The sequence below is a fragment of the Onychostoma macrolepis genome, chromosome 15 (genome assembly GCF_012432095.1).
Source record: "Onychostoma macrolepis isolate SWU-2019 chromosome 15, ASM1243209v1, whole genome shotgun sequence".
Lineage (NCBI taxonomy): Eukaryota > Metazoa > Chordata > Actinopteri > Cypriniformes > Cyprinidae > Onychostoma > Onychostoma macrolepis.
The window spans coordinates 23,713,789-23,732,629 of record NC_081169.1 but is presented as its reverse complement, the minus strand read 5'-3'; the positions used below and the strand labels follow the sequence as shown (position 1 = coordinate 23,732,629).

The 18,841-nt window shown below is 35.2% G+C and overlaps 1 protein-coding gene and 1 long non-coding RNA gene across 2 annotated transcripts in view; one reads left to right on the top strand and one right to left on the bottom strand.

Annotated features, from left to right (window-relative positions):
- Nucleotides 1-18,841, top strand: part of col4a4 (collagen, type IV, alpha 4) — an 83,010-nt gene that overhangs the window by 39,285 nt on the left and 24,884 nt on the right. Inside the window, 21 exon segments of the mRNA XM_058744969.1 lie at nucleotides 7,299-7,433; nucleotides 7,520-7,564; nucleotides 7,658-7,774; nucleotides 7,954-8,022; nucleotides 8,240-8,275; nucleotides 8,397-8,459; nucleotides 8,667-8,702; nucleotides 8,951-8,992; nucleotides 9,073-9,153; nucleotides 9,252-9,296; nucleotides 9,421-9,483; nucleotides 10,150-10,194; nucleotides 10,300-10,353; nucleotides 10,751-10,811; nucleotides 11,138-11,242; nucleotides 12,314-12,406; nucleotides 13,099-13,161; nucleotides 13,837-13,926; nucleotides 16,319-16,479; nucleotides 16,575-16,647; nucleotides 16,927-17,033. Of these exon segments, the coding sequence (XP_058600952.1) occupies nucleotides 7,299-7,433; nucleotides 7,520-7,564; nucleotides 7,658-7,774; nucleotides 7,954-8,022; nucleotides 8,240-8,275; nucleotides 8,397-8,459; nucleotides 8,667-8,702; nucleotides 8,951-8,992; nucleotides 9,073-9,153; nucleotides 9,252-9,296; nucleotides 9,421-9,483; nucleotides 10,150-10,194; nucleotides 10,300-10,353; nucleotides 10,751-10,811; nucleotides 11,138-11,242; nucleotides 12,314-12,406; nucleotides 13,099-13,161; nucleotides 13,837-13,926; nucleotides 16,319-16,479; nucleotides 16,575-16,647; nucleotides 16,927-17,033 (1,584 nt within the window).
- On the bottom strand, nucleotides 7,428-11,449 carry LOC131520613 (uncharacterized). Its single transcript, XR_009266101.1, has 5 exons — nucleotides 11,144-11,449; nucleotides 9,071-9,134; nucleotides 8,879-8,968; nucleotides 7,645-7,704; nucleotides 7,428-7,562 (listed from the first exon to the last, which is right to left on the bottom strand). It is a non-coding gene; the product is annotated as an uncharacterized LOC131520613 (long non-coding RNA).

Genomic DNA, 18,841 nt, shown 5'->3' with positions numbered 1-18,841 from the left:
TCAGCTCTTTTAGATAGTCAGTCACTCATGAAATTCACTAATTCATTCTCAGGAAAGGTTTTTTTGTTTTTTTTGGTTTTTGCCTCATCCATTTTTTAAATAAATACATGTATTTATTTTTATAGCACTAATCAGATTGCGATACAAATTGTTTTTATATGGTACATGCAATTATATACAGAAAGTATATACGGTATACAAGTATATACGTATACCGGTATACGGTAGAACACTAAAGAAAGCACTTAACATCACTGATGAATCACTCTCAAACAATATGAGAACACTTAACATCAGAGACCAATCACACTCAAGCCTGGAGCAGCATCTAGTGACACTCAACAGTGCTGTGCATGTAATATGTTCTTGATGTTTTGTCGCACCCTTGTGGTGACTTTGAAAAAATACACTACCGTTCAAAAGTTCAGTAGCCCCTCACTGCAGAACCAAGATCCAGGGGTCGGGGTTGGATTCACATCTAGGGGGTGGAGATGGTAGGTTTAGGGGTGGGGATGGGTGGGTTTAGGTAAATGTAAGGTGGAAAGAGTTGGATCTAGATCCAGCCACACCCCCTGGATCTTGTGTTCTGCAGTGAGGACCATCTCCAAAAGTTTGGGATCGGTATCATTTTATTATGGTTTTGAAAGAAGTCTCTCATGCTCATCAATGCTGCATGGCTTTAAAATAACTTTTTATATATATATATATATATATATATATATATATATATATTTTAAAGTGCAATTTATTCCTGTGATGCACAGTTGAATTTTCAGCTTCCATTACCCAGTCTTTAGTGTCACGCAATCTTTCAGAAATCTTTGTCTAATATACTGATTTGCATAAACATGGCTTATTGTTTTCATTGCTGAAAACAGTTGTGTTGCATAATATTTTTGTGGAGACTGTGACACATTTTCTCAAGAATTTTTTAATAGAAAGTTCAAAAGAACAGCATTTATTTAAAATATAAATCTTTTGTAACAACGTAAACATTTTTCTGTCACTTTTGATCAGTTTATTGCATCCTTGCTGAATTATATAAAGTATACATTTTTTAACAAACAAGCAATAATTTTTTTTTTCTTTTTTTTTTTACTGAGATGTAATGTTCATTTTTAATATTTCTTGGGAATCCTTTGCAGGCAATGACTGCCTTAAGTCTGGAACTCATGAACATCACCAAAGATTGGGTTTCATCCTTTGTGATGCTTTGCCAGGCCTTTACTGCAGACTTCAGTTGTTGTTTGTTTGTAGGTTTTTCTGCCTTTTAGTTTTGTCTTCAGCAAGTGAAATGCATGCTCAATCGGGTTGAAATCAGAAGACTGACTATGCCATTGCAGAATGTTCCACTTTTTTTTTACCTTCAAAAACTCCTGGGTTGCTTTTGTTGTATGTTTTGGGTCATCATCCTGTCAACTTTGCTCCATTTGACTGAATCTGGGCAGAGAGTATATCCCTGTACACTTCAGAGTTCATTCGGCTGAGGTGTAAAGAGTACCTGAAAACCATACTTGAGTAAAAGTACAGATACCTTACAGTGAAAATTACTCCACTGCAAGTTACAAGTCACCAGTTCCAAAACAACTGCAACTTTAGTAAAAGTCTTAGAGTACCTGATTTTAACTGTACTTAAGTATTTTACTTATACTAAATATAGGCTCAAAGATGCACTCGTCAAAGAGACATGCCAGTCAAAAACTGTAATGTTGTGGAGAAGCTGGGGGAAAAAGGCAGAGGCAAGGATCTATGTGCAGGCATTTCATGGAAAAACTAGAACAAACAATAAGCCAAAAACCAAACGAAATAAAGAACTGAATGACGGGCAAACAGACAACCATTACATTCAACAACTCACAAATAACTAAAGAAACACTAGCGTCATGTGTATATATATATGTATATGTATATGTATGTATGTATGTATATGTGACCTGATCCAGCAAAATGAGTCACAGTGACCCAAATTTCAAAATTGAGATTTTGGTATCAATGAAAAGAGGAGATAAGCTTTAAAATGATATCCTAAGTCAAAGTCATACCTTGAATGGTTTTAAAGATATACCCATTTGAATTATGGTCGTCTGCCCTCTTTTTCCAATTGAAAACCTGAGAAAATCACTTTTAAAGTTTTTTGCCCGTTTTTTTTGTTGCTATCTTTCAAAATCCATTGCATTTAAAGGGATAAACTATTTATTTTACTGCTTAATTTGACCAAAGACATACATACACACATATATATATATATATATATATATATATATATATATATATATATATAAGCTAACTAGCTGAACAATATGAGATAAAAACTGACTACAAATACCATGGGACACAAGAAGTCACACAAACATCCAAGACAAGGCACAGAGAACATGTAACACAAACAAGAAAAGCTGGTTTGTGAGGAGAGCAATCACATTTATTTTCTAAAACAAAAATAATACTGAACACCTCAAAATTGAAAAGAAAATAATATTAATAATAAATTAAACATTAAAAAGTCATGGTCGTCTTGCACTGGATGTGCTGGTTTCGGCCTCATCACCAGCTGCAGTCATGCCCTCATGTATAAAACACCTGTGACTTACAACTACTTGCTAAGGAGCTCACATTCACATAAAGTAGCCTTGTTGACAAGTTTGGGTGAGTAAGGGCAAAACGCACAAGATATAGTACTTTCAGTGCCCTGTAGTTGGTGATATCACATCCTTTGTAGTAGAAATAAACTGCTGTACAAAAGCTAGGTCCATGCAAAATGTAATGGAGTAAAGAGTACAGATACTCATTCAAAAATGTAGTGAAGTAAGAGTAAAAGTTGCTAATATCTTTGGTACTCAGTAAAACTACAATGTTTCACAGATGGGGCCCTATTTTAACGATCTAAGCGCATGGTCTAAAGCTCAAGGCGCAGGTGCACTTAGGGCGTGTCCGAATCCACTTTTGCTAGTTTAATGACGGGAAAAACGGTTGGCATGCCCGGCGCATGGTCTAAAAGCGTTGTCCCTATTGTCTTAATGAGTAATGGGTGTGTTTTAGGCATAACATGCAATAAACCAATCAGAGTCTCATCTCCCATTCCCTTTAAGAGCCAGTTGCGTTTGCGCCATGGTGGATTCGTTATACGGTGGAATTTGCAAGCGCGAATTTGAACGCGTCTCCAGGGAGGAAACGGAGCTGCTCGTGCGCGAGCAAATAGGTAACCTAATTCTGATGCATGCAATGATTATCCAATATGACATGTAGGTATTTTTATATTTATGTATTTATGTATATTATGTAGCTTACACAATAATAATCTTTTAAATCGTAATCCTTTAATTTTTAATATTTGGCATGTTCATGTGCTGCTGTGCATCCCTGTGTGTGTAATAAGGATCGGCAAAGGACCTCGAGACAGGAATCAAACTCGGGTCGCCATGAGCACAGTTGCGCTTTATGTCGATGCACTAACCACAAGGCTATAGAGTGGTGGAACTATGATGTCACTTTGTATGCAAAAACCTGGAAGCAAGTTAGCATTTTAGCATGTCCGGTTCCATCGTGCCAGAGTCAATGGGTTTTTTGAATGGGAGTTTGGTTAAATCCCCTAAAATAAGGTCTGTGGTTCACACAAGCTCAAGATACTTTCACGTTTTATTCTACAACATAAAACACACCAGTTACACCCCTCTCGTGATTTTTTTAAACGGTTACGTTTCTTAAAAAATACGGTTGCTAACAAGTTGCTAAAGGGGACTACAGGCGTTGTCGGAGACATTCAACATCATCACGCTGAACAGTTTATCAATTTACAGTATTTTCCAATTGTAGTATAATTTATAGTACAATTAATTGTAGAATAACCAATTAATAGTTTTCCGCATTTTATATTGTTGTTCGACAATTTTTTTGCTTTGCCCCGAAATGCAACACAAGTCTTCAGATGGAAGATGCTCGTTTTATCGCTTTCTTACTGATGCGGAGACTTTGCCGGATTAGTCATGGTGAAAGTGAAACTTTCCACGTTAAAATTAAATGTTTACGGCCACAAGAAGCTGTTAGAAAGCATATAGATTGAGGATTTTCTAGAAGCAAGGATAAAAATAACATTTTGTGTACCCACCCTAACAAAACGATAGCTGAAATGTGGTACTTAAATTTAATCTTTACCATATCCAAAAACTCGCTCACTCTGCTGTTATTTAATAGATTAAATGCACTATAATTTTATTGAATAGTAAGTGGAGACTCATTTTTAATTAAAATATTCATATTAATCAAGGATTTATTGACTTTTTAATTAGGGCTGAACGATTAATTGCATTTGCGATAATATCGCGATATGAAAAAACACGATTTTTCAACCGCAGAGGCTGCGATTACACTCTGTGACGTGACACGCAAGAGTAAAGAGGTGTGTTCGACTTGAAGATCGATCGGTGTATGACATCAAAGTACGGCGAGAGAAAGCATAACATATTAATATTAAGACCCTTTCACATGGGATGCGGCAGTCGCGAATGTCTAGTTCATTTTCAGTGGGAGATATTTTATCTTTTTGTAAGAGGCAGCAGCAGCCACATCGGCTTTAACCAATTACTGAACAGAATATTAACACCCAATCATAGAACATTTCACTCAGCTCATGTGTTGAAAACATGATGATATATATATATATATATATATATATAATATTCTTATTTATTTATTTAAAGTCTGTCTAAAGTTAACAGACAGTGTTTAAAAAGTGCAATCCACATGTTTACATATGTTTATTACAGTGACTTTGAATTAATTACCTAAATACTGAGTGTTGGGAAAGCAACAGATATGTTTTTATATTTCTGCAATCTACTTTAGTTTGTGTGATTTGTTACTGACTTTCATAATTATGTTTACACCAGACTTATTTGTCAGTGCTTTATGTTGTCATAATTATTACATGCTTACAAGGCTGGAAGTCCAACAAATCAGTCAATATACTACTGTGATTGTAGTTGAAAAATAATGTCATTCATATCAATTCATGCATCACCTAATTTCATCGTAACATATAGGCCTGGTCTACAGAAAAACATTTATGTTTAATCTATCTAATATTGTGTTGGTCATACTATACAATGATTTAAAGAGCTTTAAAAAATAATTGCATATTAAATCGCAATTGCAATATTGGTAAAAAAAATTGCAATTAGATTATTTTCCTAAATCGTTCAGCCCTACTTTTAATGCATCTTATTTCGAAATGTACAGAAATACGTGCTTTCATGTGTCCTTTTAGTTATGATTATTTCATTTATTCACTATACTATTTATTACTAGTCTCATTTCAGTTTTAGTTTGGCTCTGGTTTTGTATTTATTCCAGTTTATATGAAAAGGTGCATGTAGCATGGATTAAAATTCCTATACAGAGTAAATCCTTTTCACTGAAAATAAGTTTGAAAAAGTTGTCGGAAGCTGGTGGTGATGATGTTGAAGGCGAGCAACCGTGGTGCTGTAGTTCGTTGATAGCCTAAGTTTAGCTTTTAAGTTCTGCCGCTTTTATTCAGGCATCAAAATTCATAAAATTGAAGATTATCTTGATGGACAAAACATGTAAGTTGAACATGAACTATGATTGAACATGGAGCTTATTTTTTGCGATAATCCAAAAACCAAAATCCCATTGGCTTTTTGTCGAGGGAACCAGTTTCATGCTAACAGCCGATCCGCATACAAAGTGACGTCATAGTTCCCCCAGTCTATTGGCACCGACCTAACGTGCTCTTTAAATAACAAAAATAAATAAATAAATACTGCACCATTGACTTTAAACCGGGTTTTAGTTGGTCAGTGGTGCAGTCTAATTCAGTTGCCTCAAAATAGCAAAGCGCCAACACCTCGTTTTCAGACCAGCACGCCCATGGGCACACAAATGGGCGCAAATGCATTTGCTATTTAAACAATGTGGTGCTGGATGTGAAAATGATAACTGCGACGGGCTGAAACTAGAAAAAAACGCTTGCGTTGAGCCTGGCGCCACATTGCACCAAGTGTATGATAGGGCCCATGATGTTATATGCTTTCGATCGTGAGCTGTTCCAAGCCTTTTCCATATTTTTTTTCTTTCCGTCACTCTGGTACAGGTTGATCTTAATTTCAACCATCCAAAGAATGCTTTTGCAGAAGTGGTCTGGTTTTTAGATGTTTTTTGGAAAAGTCAAATCTGGCCTTGTTTGCACCTTGTGGTGAACCCTCTGTATTTGCTCTCATTAAGTCTTCTCTTGATTGTAGACTTTAATGTTTTTTTTTTTTTTTTTTTTTTTTTGTGTGTTGTTGCTGAGCTCACTAGTGTGTTCTTTTTTTCCCCTCAGATTGTATAAAACTGTTGATTTGGCCACTCTGAGTGTTCCTGCTGATGGATTTGTTTTGTTTTTGAAGCCTAAAGGCCCGTTCACACCAAAGACGATAGCTATAAAGATAACGATAAAGATATAGTTCTAAAAATTATTCTCAATATTAAAGAATAGCAGAGTCCACACCACAACTATAGCGATAAAGGCACAGAGAAACAATATCGTTGGAATCACTTTCAGAATTATTTTTTTTCCAGCTGATGAACAATACAAACATTGATACCAAATCAGAATCCATCCTGCTATAAGGAGCTCGAGAATTTAATGCGGTAGACGCGAGTGCGCATAGAATAAACAGATGATATCGTTTGCTGGTGTGGATGCTAATATCATATCTTTATAGTTATCGTTCTTGGTATGAACGGGCCTTAAAAATCGTCTGTTTCTGCATGGAGAGATCCTTTGACTGCATTAAGAATCACTTAGAATCACTTTGGCACACTTGGAATCAACTCCAGAACTTGTATCTGCTCAATTGATGTAGAAATAACGAAAGAATAGCCCACATCTGTCCATGAAACAGCTTTTGAGTCAACTGTCCAATTATTTCCCTTGAAAAAGGGGAGAGGTGCATATTAAAGAGCTGTAATTCCTTAACCTTTCCTCCAATTTTCATATAAATATCCTCAAATTAAAGATCAGAGTGTGTACTTTAAGCTCATATTCATTATATAACTGTAACTTGAATGTTTTGGTCAGCAGCTAAAATAATATAAATTGTGCCTGTGTCCAAATATATATGGACCTAAATGTATATCTGTGTGTGTGGGAGGCATTTATGGGTAAATAAACGTACAAACGTGCTTTTTTCCTTACCACTTCGTACCATTTTCTGTTTATGTAGATTTGCAGGGAGTGTTACTATACTATTATTTTATTAATATTCTACTGCTCTTTTTTTTTCTTTTTTTTTTTATAGGGGTATCCAGGTGTGTTAGGTCAGCAGGGCTTCCAGGGGCTTCCAGGTTTGCCTGGGCCCCAAGGATTTCGTGGCGAAAAGGGTCAACGTGGACTCATGGGATTGCCTGGGCTCCCTGGCCCGGATGGAGACCAAGTACATAGAAAAACACACTCACCCACACACAATTCTTAGAAAACTCAATACAAGGGCTTTCATTCTGTTGCACTCTTTTGTATTAGGGCTTTCAAGGAGATGAAGGCTATGCTGGATTAGGTGGAGTGCCTGTAAGTGACAAGAAAAATGCAATAGAAATGTAACAATTGATCAATATACTAGACAGCATGTGTATATTACATTACATTACATTCATCTTCCAGGGTCATCCAGGGCCTGGTGGTCTTCCTGGGCTTCCAGGGAAGGATGGCTGTAATGGAACCAGAGGGCAGCGTGGGTTGAATGGTGAGATAGGACAACCTGGCTTCCCAGGACCCATGGTATGAGAGACGTTACAAGCATATTTTCTTGGTACACAATGAATCTACATATTATTAGATTTTTTTTTTTTTTTTTGTATTTTATTTTTTTGTAATGTATCTTTGACTGGGTTCATTGAATGTGTTCATTCCCGCAGTAAATGACGTCCATGATTCCTTTCTCTTTTTTCTTGTTTCAGGGACTACCAGGGTTAAAAGGAGCCAAAGGAGATGCGTTTACAAGGATAAGGTTCCTTCCTGGAACACCTGTATGTATAATTCCAAAAATTGTGTTTGTTTATATTTTGTTACTACTGACTATAATTCTGCATGCAGTCCGGAGGTTGAGCAGTGTTGTGTCATATAAAAGCAAACAAAGCTGATTTATTAAACCGTGAAATACGTTTGTACTTTTTAATTTTTTATTTAGAGATACTTTAGAATCATCTTTTCTATACTCAACATTTCTGTTATCCTCATTCACAGGGTGCCGATGGACTACCTGGAATACCTGGACCTGAAGTATGTACTAAGTGCAAAAAAGCGGTCCTTATATAAGCTACAATGTATTACTTTGGTGCAGTTTTATTTATTAGTTAGGTTTGTTTTGTTTGTGTGTGTCTGTGTTTGCATGTGCACAAAGGGGCTAAAAGGGATCTTGGGCCCACAAGGTCCACCAGGACGAATAGGACCTGATGGATCGATGGTGAGAAAAGCATTTGCTCTTCAAATAGCACCATTTTTGACTCATCCATACTATTATTATATATGTTTTGTTTTGTCTTTTTTGCAAAATTCAAAAGATCAGTAAAATGTTTTTGAAAAAATTATCTTATGCTCACCAAAAATATACTTTTAAAAAATATTTTTGTTTTATTTAATGTAATGTTTTTTTTTCTTTTTCTAATTCTAGGGCTTTCAAGGATTATCAGGTCCAAGAGGCCCACCGGTGAGTTTTGCAAGTGCATGCCAATGAAACTGAAGATTCACAGAGAAGTTTCTCTATCTGAAGTTTACAGTTTATTAGCTCAGATTTGAAAACCTGAAAATCTTTGTTCGAGTGCAGCAGCCCTAGACTTCTAGCATCTTTCATCTAACATACACTTCTGCTTGTTCTTCTGTTACCTGTGCATAATATGAAGCCGTTTTTGATTGTTTTAAATGTTCTTGAATGATATTTTGTTCTGTTGTCCATAGGGAGACCCAGGAAGATCACTGCCTGGACCAGAAGGAGATGAGGTAAATAACACACGTGGCAGTACTGGCTTTATATCATACTTGAATTTGTGTTTAACAACATCATCTTGATTTACTTACAGGGGGAACAGGGGGATCAGGGTGAACCAGGTCCTTTTGAGTATGTGGAGCCCAAACCAGAAGACTATGTAAAAGGCGAAAAGGTAAAACGTCTATATGTGAAACAAGTTTTCAGTTGTTGAGGATGCCAGGCAGCTTCCAAGGAGAAAATGATGGTGGATTTTTATAACTTGTTTTGTAGGGGAGAAAGGGACAGAAAGGAATTTGTGGAGCACCTGGCCCAGAGGTGAGAATTGCTGCATATTTATTAGTCCTAATAACTTCCGAACTAAAATAGCAGGCCCTGATATGTGACCTGTGTTAGCTGAAGCTCATTAATGTGGTTTTACATTAATTTTTGTGTTTCTCAGGGTCTTGAAGGGCCTCCAGCAGAAAAAGGAGAGAAAGGCATAATTGGTTTACCTGGTCAAAGAGTAAGATTATTCACTAGTTTGCATATCAATTGATCCACTACAAACCAACACCACAATCCAGCCGAGCATAACACCTCAAACCAACAGATAAGACTACAAACCATCTAATAACAAAAATTCAACCAGTCATAACACTCGAAAACAAACAATCATAGAATTCCAAACCAACCAATGAAAACATTTCTGACTAACCATAAGGTTAGTTTGAAAACTCTGCAGTTGCGTTTCAGTGTAAACAGACCAAAACTGAGACTTTTGAAAACAATGGCGTAGCTGCCCACATTCGCACTGCGTATCCTTGATGACCGTGTAAACAGTAACATCATGCTCATTGTTGTACCCATAGATATGTAGGTAAATGCTTAATTCGACCGCTCCAAGCACGTGGATGCGTCCGAACCTACCTATACATATCTATGGTTGTACCTGCATGAATGGTCATGTGACACGTGTTTTCGGTTGTGTATTGTAAACGGAGATCGTTTCTGAAATGCAGTGAAAATGCGTTAAAGGGCATTTTAAAAGGAGAACGCATCGAATTCCTCTCATTCCTCCCAGTTAATTAAAAAAAAAAAAAAATTTAATAACCAAAACTCTTTCTTACCTTCATCCTTTTTTTCACTTTTTCAGTTATATATGTTGTTGTATTTTTTTTTTAAACAATAGGGCCTGCCTGGATATCAAGGAAGAAATGGCTTTCCAGGACTTAAGGTACACTTTTTAATCATTCATAATTTACTATTAAAAATGATTTATTTTGATGTTTGTTGAATTATACTGTTTGTCACTTCTGATGTTATGTTTTTATGTATGCAGGGGGAACTAGGGGATAATGGTCTCCCTGGTCTATATGGCAACCCAGGGCCAAAGGTCAGGCATGCATTCTGACTAGACATTGCCGCTGTCGCCTCTGGCTTGCTCAGTTGGGGACACTTAATTTCTAGCGATTATCGCCGATTTGATTGCACAGATGCTATTTAAACTAAACTGAGCTAGACAATGACATCTCTGAATTCAATAATGAAATGCCTTTAACTGAAAATTGAGTGTTTAGTCTTATCATTATACATTACTGACACTCTATCCTCCAATTTGATACTGTTAAGTGCTTTGACACAATCTGTATTGTTAAAAGCGCTATATAAATAAAGGTGACTTTACTTGACTTGACTTGACATTGTATGAAAGAAATTGATTTAGTAAGAGTTATCTACTTGCAGTATATTGTCATTTGTTTGCTGACATTGCTGCTGTGAATGTGTTACAGGGCTACCCAGGAGACCCCGGAGCTAAAGGAAACCCAAAGTACCATTACAACAATATGATGGGTAATAGAGTTAACACTACATCAAACATAAAGACATGTGAAATGTACTATGTACTGTCTGTGGTTAGGTACAGTATTTACCATGAAGATTGCGTCACTTTATTTCTTAAATAAATTAGCAGTGCAAACTAGAATTCTTTATATTGAGTTTCAGATGAGGTGGATCTGTTTGGAGAGTTTTCAATATATCATTGTTTTTATATATCATTGTAATTTTATATATCAAATGTATAATATACATTTAAAATAAAATGTAAATATGATATTTAATTAAAAAAAAAAAATTTGTGTATTTTTTGTGTGTGTGTGTGTGTGTGTGTGCACTAGGACCACCTGGAGATGGTGGGCTTCCTGGTGCAGCCGGACTTCCTGGGGATAGAGGGCCGATGGGTATACCTGGACCGCCTGGTGATCCAGGAGCATCTGTAAGAGGTCTGAATTATCTTAAATGTCATCTTTGTATGGAATTTATATAATTAGATGTCTTAAGGCCTTTCCACACTGAGCAAAAAGCGAAACGAATATCGACGCGATGACGCGCTAGAATAAAACAACAGATTCCTTTGGATGCTTCTACAAAGACCACGAACATTCACGCACCGAAAATGCGAAAAAAACAAAATTCCTGAACCAGTTCGACGAATCTTTTCAGTTTCGTAAAGGGAAAACATGGGCCATCCAATAAGATTTGAGCATTACATCACGTGGCCAGACCAACTGCTGTTACCCAAAAGGTCGACGCGGTGGCGCTAAAAGCTCAGAAGACTGTATTGAGCACGAGCGTAAAAACACCGAAGTAGAGGACTTTCAGAGTCAGAGCGCGTTCAACTCTCTAGATCTTCCGTATTAAAAAAAATCGAGTGAAACATTTTTCTACATATAAAATATGAAAGCAAATAGACATATGATTATGACGATATAATTTTTGTATGTTTTGTATTGCTCGAGGTATTTTTATAACAATAAAGGATATTTATGTCAAATTTTAAGCAGTGTAGCGTTATTAAACATAAAAAGAGTGCATGTCTGCCTATTATAGAATCAAAGTCAACTATAGATCACAATCGGAAGTTATTACAATCATTCAATGATGGTTTAAAATGGGTTTTAAGCAAATACATTAATAATTACATACATTTTCAAGTGTAGCTTGATGCTAATTGTACCTCTATTTATATTTTAGGATGTATTCTTGTAAGCATTATAGATCGTTTGTGTTTCTGGTGTAGAACCAAACTTTATCTTAATTTAATTGTATATTGTGCAGCCGACCAAGTTAAATCCATATACGAGATACATATCTGAGGAAAAATGCATTGCTGCTCGGCGCCACCTAGCGTACAGGCATGAATTAGCAGAAGGCGATCAATCGTTTCCCACTCTGTGCTTTGTTCGTCAGCGATTCGCCTTGGCTTTTTTGCATCGCGCTCAGTGTGGAAAGGCCTTTAGTGTGTGTTTTTCTTTCTTTTCTTGATTCTCTTTTTAACCCTGCTCTGCTTTTAGGTCCAGTGGGTGAATCTGGTTTGCAGGGTCCTAATGGACTCAATGGAGAAAAAGGTGACCCAGGAAAAATATACGGGTCATACTTAAACTATGGTAATATTTCAGATTTTTTATGTTTGCTTACCAAAATATTTTCAATATGCATTTTCCTAGACATTATAATGATTTGAAAGAGTTATTGTATTATTTGTGTGACTGACTTGTTACGGGCAGTCGTAAAAAACTGGATTTTTTTTCTCGTTTTGAACTGAAGGTACATTTTCATCACAGTTTTTGGCTTTAAGCATATATATGAAATTACGTAAGTTTTATATTTGTAGTCATTAATGGGATTTGAGGGACTCAGAAGCTGGAAGTAGATGTGTATTTATTCATAATTTTATTCAAAGATCAACAAAATAAGTACTGCGTAGAATGGAAAATAATAAAAAGTCTTTAATACCTGAAGTGGGGAAGTGTGTGTGTGTGTGTGTGTGTAATTAAATATATAAGTAAATATATAATTGGTCTTGTATGTCGATTTGCAAGAAACAAGAAACCAGTTTGTTGTACATTTGTTTTAGGATTCTTTGATGAATAGAAATTTCAAAGAGCAGCATTTATTTAAAATATATATGTTTTACCATTAGAAATGTCTTTTTTGATGCCTTTAATCAACTCCATACCACCTTTCTTTAAAAAAAAATAAATAAATAAAATAAAAAACCTTTTTGACCCCAAATATTTGTACTGTAATGTACGGTTTTGTAATATAATTTAGTAACCTATAATCTCTCTTCCTCTAGGGGAACCTGGAAAACGTGGCCCTCCTGGACCCAAAGGACAAGAAGGAATTCCTGGTAATCCTGGTGAGTGGATGTGGATTATTATTTTTTTCCCCCTCAAATTGTTACATTTTCTATTGTCTGTCTTAACCAGCCCTGACAAATTGATGTGATTGAGTCACATCAAAGTATCTGTACATACCTGTATAAAATGCATGTTAGAGAGAGGCAAGAAATGAAAACCTTTAGTCTTTATAATTAGATATTTGAGAGCATGTAAGTGTTTACTTCGTTTCAATAATGCTTGTTTACTTTTCATAATTGCCTTTTGTCATTGAGATGTCTTTTGTCATTTTTATCTTTTCATCTCATTTATTTATATTAATAAAACATTTGCATGTTTAGCGTAGACACGCTAACCTATGTCTCATTTTGTTGACATTATTGATAATGTTGATGTGTGTGCATTATCACTGAAGTTATTGTATGTTCTTCAAGCATGTTATCCTTCTTTGTTTGCCTGCTTGCGTGTGGTCTTTGTGTGTATGTCCATCCTGTTACGGTGTCAACATTTGTCTCGTCATGTGTTTCGAGTGAACAGTTTGCGGTGAGCACAATGTTTTGACTGTCATACATTTATCCAACACCTTTATACATGTAACATAATACTTAGATACATAAGGCATGCAACTTTAAGAGCTATCATTCTAAAGAAATACAGCTAATACACTATGATGAGAGTATCTGTCTGTGGGACAGGTTACTACTGCCTGCCTGGTGAGCGTGGAGAACCTGGACAGGTTGGAAATGGAGGGTCTCCTGGATTAAAAGGTGTTCAGGGGAGAAAAGGTGAGTTTTTATACATTGACATATGTGACCCTGGACCACAAAACCAGTCTCAAGTCCATGGGGTATATTTGTAGCAATAACCTAAAATACACTGTATGGGTCAAAATTATCCATTTTTATTTTATGCCAAAAATCATTAGGATATTAAGTAAAGATCATGTTCCATGAAGATATTTTGTAAATGTCATACCGTAAATATATCACAACTTAATTTTTGATTGGTAATATGCATTGCTAAGAACTTAATTTGAACAACTTTAAAGGCAATATTTCTCAATATTTCGATTTTTTTGCACCCTCAGATTCCAGATTTTCAAATAGTTGTATCTCGGTCAAATATTGTCCGATCCTAACAAAGCTTATTTATTCAGCTTTCAGATGATGTATAAATCTCAATTTCGAAAAATTGACACTTAAGACTGGTTTTGTGGTCCAGGGTCACACATAATCTTATCGGAGTGTCTATTTACACTAACTCTGCCCACAAAATGTGTGATTGGGGTAGTCAACACTACAAAAGACACTTGTCAAACATCAGTTCCAGTGGCGTAGATGGTAAGGCGTGTGCTTTTTGATGAAATCAACCCGAGTTCGAACCTGGCTTTTGCCGAACAATTTTTCTCCTTTTTCAAATCTCATATCAAAACGGAAAGGCATTTATTTTTAATAAAAATTAAGGAAATAATCAAAAAGTTGAAAATAAAGTATTGGGTAGGGTTAGGGTAGGTGTAGTCACGCACAGCCAGACCTTCAGACTGACGGCTGAAGGTCTGGAATTTATGGTAGCTTTTATTGGCCAAGGCCCGCCCATGAGGCCATTTGACCGACATGTCAAACAACCAATCACAGTTCATTTCATTCATCGCCATGTTTTGGGGTGTGGAAATGTCGCCACAATAACAGACCGGTGTGTAAAACTCTCAGACGTATTTTAAAGATTCTATGCTGCGAACTTTAAATATTTCACATACTTTTGAAAATCTCCTGAAAATCCTGTATAATTCAACCAATCCGACGATGATTTCTAAACTCCTGAAGTGTTTCCACTTTTGTGTGCTATATGCATCAGACATTTAGCCAACGTTCTGTTGGCGTGACGGCTGAGACTAGGGTAGGTGTAGGGAGGGATTTATTGTCCCAATAAGGTGGAATCCATTTAATAACTTGAGTTGAAATCATAATTTACACTCAATATGTCATTATTGCATACTGTTTTGTAATGTACTACAATACTGAGGTGAAGATAATTGCCACTATTTGCAATAAGTATTATAAATAGAAGAAAATCTTGCTATTTTAACATAGTGTAAATAGAATTTATAGCTAAGAAAATATGCTATTTCCACTTAGTAAATATCCCTAATCTTATATTTATATAAAGATTTATAATATACATGTGTGAATGTCATTCCATTAGATTCAAAATATCAAACCAAGTGGTGTCTGCAAACGATGCTGTATTTTTTCCTTAGAACTGACTTTTTCTTTTTTCTAAAACTTTGTTTACTTTTCTTTTTCTTTCTGTTCAAAGGTGTCGGGTCGGTAAGATTTTTCTTTTTAAGAAATTAATACTGCAATACATTGATCAGAAGTGACAGTAAAGACAATGTTACAAAAGATTTCTATTTTTAATAAATGCTTTTTTTTTTAAATTTCTTGTCATCAATGAATACTGAAAAAAAAAAAAAAAATTATTACAGTTTCCACAAAAATAAGGAACTGTTTAAAACATTTGATAATAATAAGAAATGTTTCTTGAGCAGCAAATCAGCATATTAGATTTCTGAAGGATCATGTGACTGCTGAGAAATCAGATTTGGCATCACAGGAATAAATTACATTTTCAAATGTGTATATATATATATATATATATATATATATATATATATATATATATATATATATATATATATATATATATATATATATATATATATATATATAAAAAAAACTTAACTTTAAAATTGTAATATAATTTCATAATACTAATTAATATTACACAATGCTAAAATAAATGCAGCATAAGAGACGGATTTCAAAACCATTAAAAATTCTTTCCCAAAACCTTTAAGTCGGCTAAACCAGAAAGAGTATAATTTTTTAACGGTACATATTTTGTTGTCAAATATTTTGCTTAAAATATGTGCTTTTTTGATATTTTGTTGTGTAATATAATATTAATCATACATTTTTAGATGTGACTTAATTGTCCAAATACTTTTTTGTGCGTCTTTTTCTGGTGCTGTCCATGGTGCTGATTGCTTTTGGTTATTTTGTCCCAACTGTAAAGTTGTGTAGTGTGTATCAGTGTCCATTAGGAGGCGGCAAAGAGCGCATCTTTTCTAACTCAAGTATGAGCCCATGTGCTTATATTCTTTGTGTTTCATTTCAGGTCCTGATGGGGGATGTGCATGTGACCCCCTTGGTGATCTACCTGGTGATCCTGGCCCCCCAGGCCCTCCGGGTGTCCCTGGTGATCCAGGGCAAAGAGGGTTCCAGGGTCATCCTGGTGATATCGGACCCAGAGGAGAGATGGGTGGGAGAGGTGTAACTGTACGTAAACCTGGTTGAAATTCAATACGTTTGTATTGTGCTTGTGTGTGTAATTAATCTTTTTTTTTTTGTGTGCGTCTCTTGTTGTTTCTCAGGGTCCCAGAGGCTTTATAGGTGTCAGAGGGCTTAAAGGAGAGAAAGGAGTGGTTATGGTGATCTGCAAAAGGGGTGAAGCATATTTGCAGTTAATGGATTTTAAGACTCACCCAAAATGGTCTAACATCTAAGGATAGGTCCTATATTATAATACAGCATAAACTGATATGATGTTAAATGCCTGATAATGAAACTAAAATGCAATTTCTTTATCCCTGTGCATTATGTCAGAATTGGGATTTAAAGTTTTATATTTCTTCTGATTTTTCTTAAATTATCTACAAATCTGTCGTCTTTATTTTACATACAAACTGACATGCAGTCATCAGAACTTTTTGCATTATTTTAAAGGGGAGAAAGGTGACACGGGATCTATTGGACCATCTGGAAAACCAGGGTATAATGGGAGGAAAGGGGATGATGGGAAGATGGGTGCCCCTGGAGATCCTGGATCTATGGTAAGATATTTAAACAATTATAAAATAAAATAAATTAAAAAATCATAGATGGTTGTGCAGTAGTACTGTACATTGCTACCATGCATAATGATTTCTGAAGATCATGTAAAACTGAAGACTTGAGTAATGGCTACTGAATATTCAGCTTTACCTTCACATGGATAATTTGCATTTTAAAATTATATTAAAGTAGAAAACAGTTATTTTAAATTTTATATATATATATATATATATCAATCAGAGGTCGCGTTAACCGAAAATTCTCCGTCATTGACGGAATTTTTTTAGCAGTGACGGAAACATCTGAAGGCCGTCTGTCACTTTGGCAGATTGCACACACTGAGGGTGATCTATTGTAATTTATAACTGTAATTCCCAGCCCTGTCCAGTTGGTGACGAGTGCGCTCCAGTGAGGTAGCAGAGCGCTCGATCGTCTCCAGAACAAAAATAAAGGTCTTTTGCTTTGTCAAATGTCTTTGATTCCGCACAGGCGAGTATAGTAAAGCGAATCGCTTGATCTGAGGTGTCTAGAGCGATCTATCACGCCACGGTATTTATTGCTTGAATTTCCTAATAAAATGGACAGAATTTGAAACCTGAGACTGCATTTCATTTCAAAAGTAACAACGCACAAGTTTAGCCGATTGCCTAACGTTACTGTGCATTCATCAAATGAAAACAGCATCGATTGGGAGTTAAGAAACGATATTGGTTCATAAAAATAAAAATCTATTGAAACAGAGAAATCGGTTTTATTTTATTTATTTTTTTTTTTATCCAGCACTAGCATATTTTGTTGTTTTAAGTGTCCTCCGCTGTCACTGACGCAGTCTCTGTTCATCTGTTCTCTTCTTAAATAAATAAATGCATAAGCCAATATGCTCGTCCTTTAGGTTCATTATTAAAAATGAAAACGTGAACAAAAATAAAAGCAATTAAGTGGGTTATTATAATTCAAATACGAAAATTAAAATGACTGGTAATAATAGATTATGACGGAATTTATATATATATATATATATATATATATATGAGAATTGCTAAAATTATTGAATATATTTCGAGACAAAGGTCTTCTTAATGATTACCAGTTTGGTTCAAGGTAATTAAAGCAACAGTTTTTCAATAACTAGAAGAATATGTAAAAGTATGGTATTTGGAGTAAAAAGCACCCCTGCTGTTGGGGCGAAAGGCACAATCGTTAACATGATAATTAATAGATTGCTGACTTTTCCAATTGTTGACATGACATGGTTAGATTCAGATGGTAAATATCATACAGCCTATTATATTGTTTGTCTACTTTAGAGATAATCACCATGTTTATAATGAAACCATCATATTTAAAAATATGATATTAATCAAATATAATAATAAAATATAATGTTGTTACTACTGTAAATCTATATTAATTTATTATGTGACCTCCTTCAGTGCTTTCAGAATCTTTTTATTTTGTTTCTGTATTTTAAAATATATTTTATTAACATTTTAATGACAGTATATTTATTGAACATTATCAAAATAAGCAGAAAATAGCCTAGTACAAACTTTGCTAAAGTAATTGTTTTGAACAAGTATCAACTTAGACATTAGTATAAAAAAATAATTTTAGCAAAAGTATTTATCAATACTGTGTGCCTTTTACCCCGTGATTGTGAAACACGAAACACCTCACATGATTTTACGGTGAAATGTGTCATTTCTCATGTTAATCAGGTCAGTTTTGATCAAGAAAAATGCACTGTGGCTTTAATTCAGCGTAAGCCGTGCAGCAAAAATAGACTCAACGCCGAAATGATCGCGGC